Below are 12,168 nucleotides of genomic sequence, written 5' to 3' on the forward strand. Positions count from 1 at the left end.
GGCACTCCTGCGTGTGCATGCGCATGCACCCCCACCCACACACACACACACACACACACACACACACAGACACACACACACACACTACACACACACACACTACAAGGCACTCCAATAGGTATGTAAAAAACATGCTCTTATTTGAATGCACAGTGTGTCAGAATTGCAAAGCAATCAATGAAGGACATTCACAGATATAAGATTTTGAACAAATGAACATTTACATTTTTATTGAGATAGCTGTAGATTTTCAGCAAAGTTTTTGAGGATCTGACTTTTTACAGCATCTTGTGGAAATCATGAGTATCAGTGCCCTGAAGGATGGTGTATACCAATGACTTGGAGATGCAATGGTGTCCCGGAATGTACAAATGGAGAAGATGAAAAACTTTGTGGTATGTTCACTTAGTATTGTCCAATAGAAAAATTAGCAAAGTTTATTTTGTTCTATCTTTGCATTATAATTTATATCTTAGATGATTATTAAATCAAAATCAGTCTAACTGTTGTCATTTCTTAAACATAAGAATTTTTATGCAGAGAAGTTAATAGATGCAGTTATAAGTATTATGCACACAGGGCAAGAAAACAATATGATGTGCTTTATATATGATACAAACATTTTTCCTCATAAAAAAACTTTTTATAATTATTTGTTATGATTTTACCCTCATGATTAGACTGGGACAGGTAAAAATATATTTTTATTGTAACCTTTCTTCAAATAATGTCTTCAGTGATTAGTATATTTATGTGCAAATAATTTCTGTATACGTTTTACATTATCCTTCAAAATTGTGGGTTGGTGGGCTAGTGTCAGACTACAAGTTCAAACATTCATGTTCCTTCCACAGTCAGTCCAGTCAGTCCTAAGATTTTGTGAAATCTGTCTGTGAAGAAAAGGCAATGTTGCACTGAATGGGTAAGTCAGTTCAGGGCATACAATCTCCAATAGGCTCATACCTAGTCAAGCACTGTTATTTTGAAACGAATCGTCTGTTTGAGGTCAGCTATAGTTCACCTTTGTACTATACACATATGTAACACATCCTGCCTCTATCTGTTGCAATAAGCATTCAGTATTCCTTTGTATAGTGCGAACTTCTTGTCCTGTGGATGGTTTACACTTGACATATTGGTGTTTTTCTCTCTACTGATGCTGATGCAAATTAGTCAGCACATAAACCGATGAGTTAGTGTTGTGCACTTCCCATTCCTATCAGGACACAACTTTTATAAGGAAAAATTATTATTTGGGTTGTATGTGTAAATAGAAGTAAGCACTCTTAATCCACTGTATAATTGCAATCACCATGAATATAATATCATATAAATCTTCCAGAAACAGTAGCAGTTATTCATACTGTGCATCATTTGTAAGTGGAATGGGAGGGGAGGGAAGTTAATGCTACAAGTAGATCTTTGTTTTCCTTGTTCTCACAACATGCATGTCCTGCTCATGTTGGGATCCAAACAACCTGCTCTTCTTTCTAACCTTCCCCAATCTATTCTAGTAGGAAGGTAGGAAAACTATTTTTATTTTTAAATGTGCCCCTCAACATTACTGGAAATTTTCCTTCTCAATATAAACACTGGTCAACTATTTTGACAGTTCTTGTTTGATCATTTTTGATCTCCTTTATTGAAACTGTTAGCAAGGATCCCAAATATAGTAATGCCATAAATGGATTGGATGAAAGTTTTTTAAACAGACCCCTTTGCAAATGACTTTCAGTTTCTGAGAAACCTTCCAATGAATCTTAGTGTTTTGTCATATTTCTTAACAACGAGATTCATGTTGGTTTTCCTTCTAATTAATTTGGTTTGTGTAATGACATCTAAATGTTCAATTCGTGTCATTTGCTCCTAGTTGAATATGATCTGCCCGTCTTTCCACCAAGCAACGGTAATCTGAAAGTCTTCTTGCAGTTTGCAATTACTTTGTATTGCTGGTTGTCAGTACCTTTTTTTAGCTGTTTAATTATCATTGCCAGGTAAAGGCCTGTAGCACACTTCTGCATGTATTATGCACTTCAGCTACATTGCATCTATTTTGCTCCTGTATGTTTTCTAATGTCTTGTACCGCCCCCCCCCCCCTCCCGCACACACACACACACACACACACACACACACACACACACACACACACACAACACACACACACACACACACTTTTTAAGTGGTTGTCTCACCTTTCTCATGCCTATTGCGATACAGCAAAGAACTGCCCTGGTGCATGTACCATCCATTCACCTACCTACATGTCCCAGCTGCCTACATTCTGTTGTCATTATAGTCATAATTAAATCTTTCTATTATATATGTTCTTTATTGTAACATAAAATAACTTAGTCAATTATGTTCTCTGTTTTATTTGGTTGTTGCCGTGCCTATTTTTATTTGTGTGTTGAGCACAAATATGTTGTTCTTCTCAACAAATTCTACTATTATGTGATGCACCTCATTTCTGCCATCATACCCTTGGCTGTGTCCTACTTTTGCATGGTTTTGCTATTCTACCTCTTCATCTAATTACATACTCCGCAGACCACTGTAAGTGCATGGCAGGAGGTACTTGGCATAGTACCTCATATGCATTGTACCACATATCAGGGTTTCTTCCCTTTCCAATTGCATATGGAGTGCTAGAGGAATGACTGTGTGTATATAATTAATCTAGTCTTGGCTTCACAATCCCTGTGGGAAAGGTATGTAGGGAGCTGATTTATATTTTTACAATCTTCTTGAAACTTTGTAGTAGGCTTTAGTGAGATAATTGATGTCTGTCTTCAGTACGATAATTGATGTCTGTCTTCGGCATCTAAAATTCAGGTTTTTCAAAATTTCTGTTATGCTTTCCTATGAGTCAAACAAATATGTGTCCATTCATTCTGCCTTTCTTTGGATACTCACAATATTCCCATTTAATCCTATCTAGTATTGTCCCACACACTTGACGTTATTTTAAAATGGGGCATACAAGAAATCTGTAAGCATGCTCCTTTGTAGACTTATATTATTTTCCCAATATCCTGGCAATGAACAGATGTCTGACTCTTGCCTTACCTGTGACTGACCCTATGTGATCATTTCAATTCATATACCTGCAAATTTTTACACACAGATATTTCTGTGAGTTGGCTGATTCCAGTTTTGACTGGTACTGTAGTCATAGGTTACTGTCTTCTTTGCATTTCAAAATGTACAATTTTTAAAGCACATTGCTAATCTTTACACCACTTTGAAATTGTATCAAGATCTGACTTGCTATTTGTGCACTTTCTCAGGTATTCCTTCATTATAGATAACTGCATCACTTGCAAAAAGCTTGACATTATTATTACTGCCTGTCAGGTATTAACATATAGTGTAAACAGCAGGGACCCCAGTATACTTTCTGAGGCATGCCCAAGTTACTTCTGCTTCTGTCAGTGACTCTCCTTCCAAGATGACTTGATGCATCCTCCATAACAAGAAGTCTTCAGTGCAATTACAAATTTTATTTGATGTCTCTTGTAATCATACTTTAGTTAACGAATGTTGGTGTGATACCGAGTCAAAGGTCTTTTCGAAATGTATAACCACTGATCTGTCTAACTGTCTTGATCCATAGCTTTCAGGATGTCCTATGAGAAAAGTGTGAGTTCAGTTTCACATAAGTGATGTGTTCAGAATCCACACTAGTTGGCTTATATGTATTAATTTCAACCTGTGTTTGAAAGTGTTCTGGCAGTATGATAGTTGAGACATGCAGCCAATAAATGCTACTAGATATAATCTTTGGTCTGTCTTTGATTCTCAGTTCTACATAGATTATTTCATATTCTGTGTTGATATTTATCTCACTAAACTGAACTGGGTACAGTTCTGAGCTTTAACACATTTCAGACTTTCATCCATCATCATCCGGTTTACTATTATAGTTATATTACTGACTAATAACATGTTTTTTATCTACTAGTTTTCTGAGTGATATTTTCAAGCCAAGATTTTGTTTAAGTCTGTTTGAATTTGAAAATATTTCCTGGTAACTAATAACAATCTTGCCACAGCTACAGTTGGGTATATATGTGTATTTATTTTGCTGCTTGTAGGAGAGTGTGTACTTTAACTAGTAAAAGAATGGTAACTCAAAAGATAGCCAATACCTTGTATTGCTATATGTGTCTATGCAAGACTACTAGTGAGTGGTAGTCTTTCTTCATCATTGTCTGTTATTTCTATGTCAACATTTCCCTTATTTGGATATGCTTTGCCATATGTGTAGTACATCTTTGAAACACTGCAGTGTATGTGAATCAGGACTATTTGCTAGTGGCTCTTTCCATTATTTGCTATACAATATTGCAACTGTGTATATTCAATTTCATTAACTAAGGAGGGGCCCCCCACCTCCTTCTGCCCAGCCCCCACTTCTCTCCAGTACTGTCCTCTGTGTAATAGGAACATTGACCTTTCCTTTATTTAATATTTCATTAGAAAATAATTTAATGCAAAAATAAGCAGCCTATTATCATATACAAGTTTAATTTCTGTATGATTGTTGTCTCGTTGTCATAAAGGCTGTGGCTGCTCTCTGTACTAATAACAAATATTCATTTGTTTGTATTTTTCAGACTGTACAGTGGATCAGTTTCAGTGCAATACAGGTGGTTGTGTAACAGTGTCTCAAGTATGTGATGGTGTGGAGGACTGCCCAGACAACAGTGATGAATGGGACTGTATACGACTTAAAAATGGTACAATGACATTGGAAATAAGGTAACTAAATCATTCATAACCCCTTGACTTTAATAATAATAATAATAATAATAATAATAATAATAATAATAATTATTATTATTATTATTATTATTATTATTATTATTAGTATTATTATTAGCATCTGACTGCATAGCACCTTCATACGTTGTACCACCAATGTGAAATTGGGGTGCTACATACAAAAGTGAGTATTTGCTGTACATTTTTCTGTTTCTTTTAAAACTCTTTACTGTTTGAAAAATATTTACATGCAGTAAGTTAAAAACATCTACTACTCTGTGTAGCCAACCAAAATTCGTTTATGAATGACTGCCTTCAATCAGTTTTGTTTGTTGTTTTTCCCATTCAGGAATTTCCATTATTGTAATCTCCAAGTGATTCAATTATTTTTAATATTTTAATTAAAAAGATCAAAAATGAGGCTACAACAAATTATAGAATAGTAAAACTCCTCAAGCAGCAATGATAGCATTCTTAACTTTTTTGTGTGTCCTTACATCAGTTACTTCTTAGTAGACACTACATCCCATGAATTGTATTTGCTTGCAACAACAGTGAGATATATGTCAGTTTGATACATTTCCTAAATATCACCATGCACTAAACTTTGAGATATTTCTCTTGAAATTTAACATATTTTTGCAAATCACATTTGTATATTGTCCTAGGATAGACATTATTGCTGTATTATCACTACTTGGATTTGAATAGCTGCAGTTTGTCTAATTTTTACTCAATACTGGCATACTAAAAATGATATCACAGCAATGAAATTGAAATTACTTTTTACTGTATACAGCATATCAATAAAAATTTGAATATGTTTTGACAAAAAATAATACAATGATTAAATTTGAAATAAGGATAGATGCTTTTAGGACAGATAAATATTTATAATGAATAGAGATTCCAAGACTTACCAAGCGGGAAAGCGCCAGTAGACAGACACAATAAAATAACACACAAACACACACACAAAATTTCTAGCTTTGTGTCTGTATATGTATGGATGTATATGTGCGTGTGTGTTGTGTGCGCGAGTATATACCTATCCTTTTTTCCCCCTAAGGTAAGTCTTTCCGCTCCCGGGATTGGAATGACTCCTTACCCTCTCCCTTAAAACCCACATCCTTTCGTCTTTCCCTCTCCTTCCCTCTTTCCTGAAGAAACAACTGTTGGTTGCGAAAGCTAGAAATTTTGTGTGTGTGTTTGTGTGTTATTTTATTGTGTCTGTCTACCGGCACTTTCCCGCTTGGTAAGTCTTGGAATCTTTGTTTTTAATATATTTTTCCCATGTGGAAGTTTCTTTCTGTTTTATTTATAATGAATAGTTTATACTAAACAAAGATGAATCTAGATTCTTAACAGTTGTTTTAAGGAGAATGAAAGATAGGAATTAAAATGCAGAAAAAGATATCTAAAGACAGCAAAAGGAACAGTTTTTCCATATTTGCTTCCCTGTTGTGGAAATTATCCTCCTTTCAGCACTTGACACTTTTTATTGCCATGTTAGATGAACATTCTCTTGTTTTACTGATGTATGGTAACTGGCATTCTTCTTATTAAGTGTGTTCATATATGTCACTCAGCTATTACAAGGATTTCTTTGTCATTCCAGCACTGGGTGAGGTGGCACAGTGGTGACACACTGTATTCACATACAGAAAGATTATTGAAATTCCAATCTGGCATCCAGATTTCAGTTTTCTGTGGTTTTCCTAATTCAATTAATGCGAATGCTAGGATGGTTTCTTCGAAAAAGACACGACCTGTTACCTTCCCCATCCTCCCCTAATATGAGTTTATGTTCTAATGATCTCTGAGCTTATATTCTAATGATCTTGCTATTGACAGGACATTAAATACTCATTATTCTTCATTTTATCGTAAGCCAAGGATATACTCGCATCAAAAAAAGTTTACATCACCTCGATTCAGAGAGTTCCGGAACCTGTACAGAAAATTGCAATAGAGATCAACACAAACATCATTTCCGCCTCTTTTATTGTTCATGAAAACCACACACTGCATGTTGTACCACGACCTTCAGAGGTGGTGGTCCAAATTGCTATACACACCGGTACCTCTAATACCCAGTAGTACATCCTCTTGCACTGATGTGTGCCTGTACTCATCGTGGCATACTATTCACAAGTTCATCAAGGCACTTTTGGTCCAGCTTGTCCCACTCCTCAACAGCGATTCGGCATAGGTCCGTCAGAGTGGTTGGTGGGTCATGTCATACATAAACAGCCCTTTCCAGTCTGTTCCAGGCATGTTCAATAGGGTTCATGTCTGGAGAACATGCTGGCCACTCTAGTTGAGCAATGTTATTATCCTGAAAGAACTCATTCACAAGATGTGCACAATGGCAGTGCAAATTGTCGTCCATAAAAACAAATGCCTCACCAATATGCCACCGATATGGATGCACTATCGGTCGAAGGATGGCATTCACGTATTGTACAGCCATTACGGCACCTTCCATGACCACAAGTGGCGTACCTTGGCCCCACATAATGCCACCCCAAAACAGCAAGGACCCTTCACTTGGCTGCACTCTCTGGACAGTGTGTCTAAGGCATTCAGCCTGACTGGGTTGCCTCCAAACATGTCTCCGATGGCTGTCTCGTTGAAGGCATATGTGACACTCCTCAGTGAAGAGAACATGATGACAATCCTGAGCGGTCCATTCGGGATGCTGTTGGGCCCATCTGTACCCCACTGCATGATGTCGTGGTTGCAAAGATGGACCTCGCCATGGACATTGAAAGTGAAGTTGCACATCATGAAGCCTATTGCGGACAGTTTGAGTCATAACACAAAGTTCTGTGGCTGCACGAAAAGCATTATTCAACATTGTGGTGTTGCTGTCAGGGTTCCTCCAAGCCATAATCCATAGGTAGCCATCATCCACTGCAGTAGTAGCCCTTAGGGAGCCTGAGCAAGGCATGTCATCGACAGTTCCTGTCTCCTTGTATCTCCTCCATGTCCGAACAACATTGGTTTGGTTCACTCTGAGATGCCTGGACATTTCCCTTGTTGAGAGCCTTTCCTGGCACATTGTAACAATGCATACATGACGGAACTGCAGTATTAACTGTCTTGACATGGTTGAACTACAGACAACACAAGCTGTGTACCTCCTTCCTGGTGGAATGACTGGAAGTGATTGGCTGTAGGACCTCCTCAGTCTAATAGGCACTGCTCATGCTAGGTTGTTTACTTCTTTGAGTGGGCTTAGTGACATCTCTGAACAGTCAAAGAGACTGTATCTGTGATACAATATCCAAAGTCAACATCTGTCTTCAGGAGTCTGGGAACCAGAATGATGCAAAAGTTTTTTTGATATGTGTGTGAGGAGTATGTAGCATGATGCAAAAGGTATGAAAAGAAATCTTATGGTTGAGTCATCATGCAGAAACTAAGGCAAGCTATTAATTTAAAAGACTTCAGGCCGGAATGAAACTTTCACAGTGCAGTGAAGTGTGCTTTGTTGGGAAACTTCCTTGGATATTAAAACTTGAATCCTGTCCCTACATAAAATTTAAATCTGTCAGGAATTTTGATTTCAGGGTAGACTGTGATGGCCTGATGTTTGTGAACGAATGTCATGGATGCAACAAGTATTCTAGGTCATTCAGTTTATGCCATCATTAATATCCATTAAAACCTCAAATATTGGTGAACTGGGTAGCAAATGTCAACAGGGTGTATATGACCCAGGACAACCGGGAGATCGGGGAAAAACCTGGGAATGTTTTCATCCCAGAGAAAACCGGGGAAAACCTGGGAATTTTTTAGAATTCTATTAATTTTTCATTGTTTGCGTTTTCAGTTAAATTTCTGTAATTTTGGCTGGTAAGAACCAATACTCTAACAAAGGATATTACTGTATCCCTTAACTACAGAATAATACTGCTGCAATAAAACGTGAACCAGAGAAATTACAAAAATAAAACTTCAGCTGCAAAGGAAATGCGCCACATACAACAACAAAATACAGTTCTCATAAAAGCGTCTGCCACCAGCAAAATGTGTCAAAGGCTTTAGGAAGACTATGCGATGCTTCATAACAACAGATTGCCTCCGATGAGTGTGACATCACAGCTGTTTACATTAGATTCATTTGAGCAGTTGCAAGCGGGCTCATGCGCACGCGCAGTTGAGTCACGTATGAGTAGTACCTTAACTGCTTCTGGCTGCTGAAGTGTGGCTGTTAGCTGTATAAGCAGCAGCAGCAAGCAGCCAGATGCTACCCGTAACAATTTTAATGGCACACCCAAGCTTCCAGATTCATGCACACGCATCGAGCCTGGATCTAGGGACCTTGGTGGGGGGGGGGGGGGGGGGGGCAGAGGGGCAAACCAGGGTGTCTGCAATTATAAGTTGGGGGGGGGGGGGGGGAGGGGGTGTGCCAAGTTCATATTCTTGAGGGACAAATCCTTGTTTCACAAAGCATCTAGCATCCAGTGCACATCGGTCTATCAGTTATTCATAGGATTTTGAAATGCATCACTGTTGATTTCTTAACATTTTTGAACATATTCCAAGTTGATTTCTGAATGAATCATAGTTTGTTATTTGGTCTATGGGGTTTGCAAATGATCAGCTTTGTTATAATTACTAGTGAAATCCATAGATTCAGACTACCAGAGTGCAAATAAATGACAAACAGGAATAACAGTTAAGAGAGGTTACATATTATCTTCTCAGTGTATTCAAGAAAATGAAATTTTGACAGAAAAGTTTTGACCAGATTGCTACACTTACTAGTGTACAGTCCCCAGCTAGCTGCTGCTTAAGTTCAATTCAGGGAGTAGCACAGAAAACACGTTGTATGGACACATAATAACGTCTAAACAGAGAATTCACATGGTATAACTAAACCAGTGATTGTGGCAGGATTAGTGAAGCTAACCAGAGAATGAGTCTTAACAGTGGTAGGAATAGTTATAGAATTAGTGATGCAGGGTGTATATGACCAGGGATAACCTGGAGATCCGGGAAAAAGCCAGGAATTTTTTCATTCGGGAGAAAACCGGGGAACTGTTTACAGTTCCGGGAATTTTTCATTGTTTTAGTTTTCAGTTAAATTTTTGTGATTATGAGTGGTAAGAACCAATACTCTAACAAAGGATATTACTGTACCCTGCTACTGTAGAATAACACTGTAGCAACGAAACATGAATGAGAGAAAAAGACGTAAGTTGCAAAGGAAATGCGTCGTATACAACAACAAAACACAGTGCTCATAAAAGCGTCTGCCACCAGCAAAATGTGTCAAAGGCTTTTGGAAGACTACGTAATGCTTCATAACAACAAATTGCCTCCGATGAGCGTGACATGACAACAGTTTAAATGAGATTCCTTTGAGCAGTTGCAGGCAGGCTCTTGTGCATGTGTAGTTGAGTCGCGCATGAGTAGTACTTTCTCCCGCTTCCTGTTACAAAAGTGTGGCTGGGCGCGACTACCTAATAGCCCCGATTCTGAAATATACAGGTAGTAAATCCGGGCCTGATGCGCAGAGCAGTCTGAGTTGTGGTGGGGAGATAGGTTGTCTCCATGTTACCTGTGTTTATGTTTAATATTTTTGTTGTTTCCTCTTCGTTTATTGCTCTCACGTTAAATGATAAAACAGATTTTTGTGACCAGGAGATATCAAATGAATTAAAATATGTTTGCATAATAACGGAAGGCTAAAATATATTATTAGTTTCAGATTTTATTTACACCTTCCTCACAGTCAAGCATTAATCGCCTTGCAGAACAATGAAGTTATCTTTGTCAGTTTGCTGAAGAGATTTGGCTTTTATTAATCTTTTCTGCTGAGGCAGTCAGTTTATTTGAAACGAACTGTTAAGTTTCACACTGTTGGCTGGTTTCAACTGTTCGCTGATTTCAAGTGCACGTATGACATTATGCCACAATAAAGAACCAAACATGAGGTAATTCAATACCTGTACTCCAAAACATTTACATCCAAATCTTGACATACGAATGTGCACTTTAAGCCGAATTATGCATTTTACGAAATTCCGATACTCTTGAAGTATCCTCTGATGTCTTGTTTCTTTTATGACGTAATGTTAGATCTTTTAATGTTTTACATGTACGAACATACGGGCTTCCTGCGTCATCGCACGGTGATGCCTGTTATCTGGTGCTCTCTTGCAACTGCTGAAATGAACCTATTTCTAATGAGTAGTGGGAAATTATTGCGAATGTTGGTTTGAAAAGCGTTACATACATTAAAAACAAATTTCCTTTTACGCAACATGAACTTTGTGCGAGAATGTACAATGAATTTCTTAAATAACAAAGTGTTTGACTCTCATTTAAAAATCAACTCTTTGAGGGTGGCCATTTAGAAGAATTTCGAGCCCAGAAGATCAGACATTTACGTCGTTATTAAAAATTTTACTGGCACATTTGTGTGATGTATCTTAAAGTGTATCACGCGCAGAAAAGATCAACGTTATATGTGGAAGCTTAGCTTCTCTTCCAGCTTATTAATCTCAGAGACCAATATTATATGTGAATGCTATGTACATTAATTTAAATCATTAACTTTTCTTATTTGTGTTTTCGCGCTACTGAACAGTGATCTTGCTATTGGCTGACTACATCACGTGTCCTATGCTGTCATCAGCTGGCTAGATCACGTGACATGAGTTATGAGTGGCTTACGAAAGCGCATCGCATCTCGATTCAATGCTTCGGAAAGTAACATGCGGTATTTGGTGGAATTCGAATTTATACCTTCGTAATATGAAAATATGCAGCGTATATATTGCTGAACATCAGAGGTGTTTCAAAACGTTCCCCCCCCCCTCCCCTCCATCCCTGAGTTTCGTTTTCTAAAGTGACAGGAAATTCTACGTCGGTATATAAAACCATAAACATTCAAAGGATTGATGAGTTTTATAGTGCCAAGGAATAGTATACGGTGACTTAACATGGAAAAAGTGTATTTTCAACCGGGAGAAAGTGTGTTTTTAACATGGAAATCTGGGAATTTTGTTTCCTTGTCCACGTAGACACCCTGTGATGACAAGATTGTTTGTTGGAAGGAGAAAAAACAGGGGCATCACACAAATTGTGGAAAAATATGACGATTCCAAATTTACACAGCACTTTTGTACTACTACTTTTCGATTTCATGCTTGAGAAGCTGGCGCCTATGAATGAAATGTGAAACTATTTCTAAATATAAAGATTTTTGCTATTAGTAGGCCTAATAGGCGATCTGATATTGGTACTTCGTGAATTACATTCTGTCATGCTATAGAAATGACCATTTGTGCCATATCATTCTTGTTTATTTGGTGTGTGTTACAACTGCTGCAATCAGATTGAAAAATCACACCAGTCATGGGCACTATTGGTATTCTTCCTTTTTT

At 37.6% G+C, this 12,168-nt stretch overlaps 1 protein-coding gene across 4 annotated transcripts in view; it reads left to right on the forward strand.

Moving 5' to 3' along the window:
* LOC126337069 (mucin-17-like) overlaps positions 1 to 12,168 on the forward strand; it is a 471,154-nt gene that overhangs the window by 432,785 nt on the left and 26,201 nt on the right. For all 4 annotated transcript variants that reach the window (XM_050001404.1, XM_050001401.1, XM_050001402.1 and 1 more), the window contains 2 exons: positions 285 to 395; positions 4,618 to 4,762. In XM_050001404.1, the coding sequence (XP_049857361.1) occupies positions 285 to 395; positions 4,618 to 4,762 (256 nt within the window). The remainder of the gene's footprint in view (positions 1 to 284; positions 396 to 4,617; positions 4,763 to 12,168) is intronic.

This window comes from Schistocerca gregaria, chromosome 2 (assembly GCF_023897955.1).
Source record: "Schistocerca gregaria isolate iqSchGreg1 chromosome 2, iqSchGreg1.2, whole genome shotgun sequence".
NCBI lineage: Eukaryota > Metazoa > Arthropoda > Insecta > Orthoptera > Acrididae > Schistocerca > Schistocerca gregaria.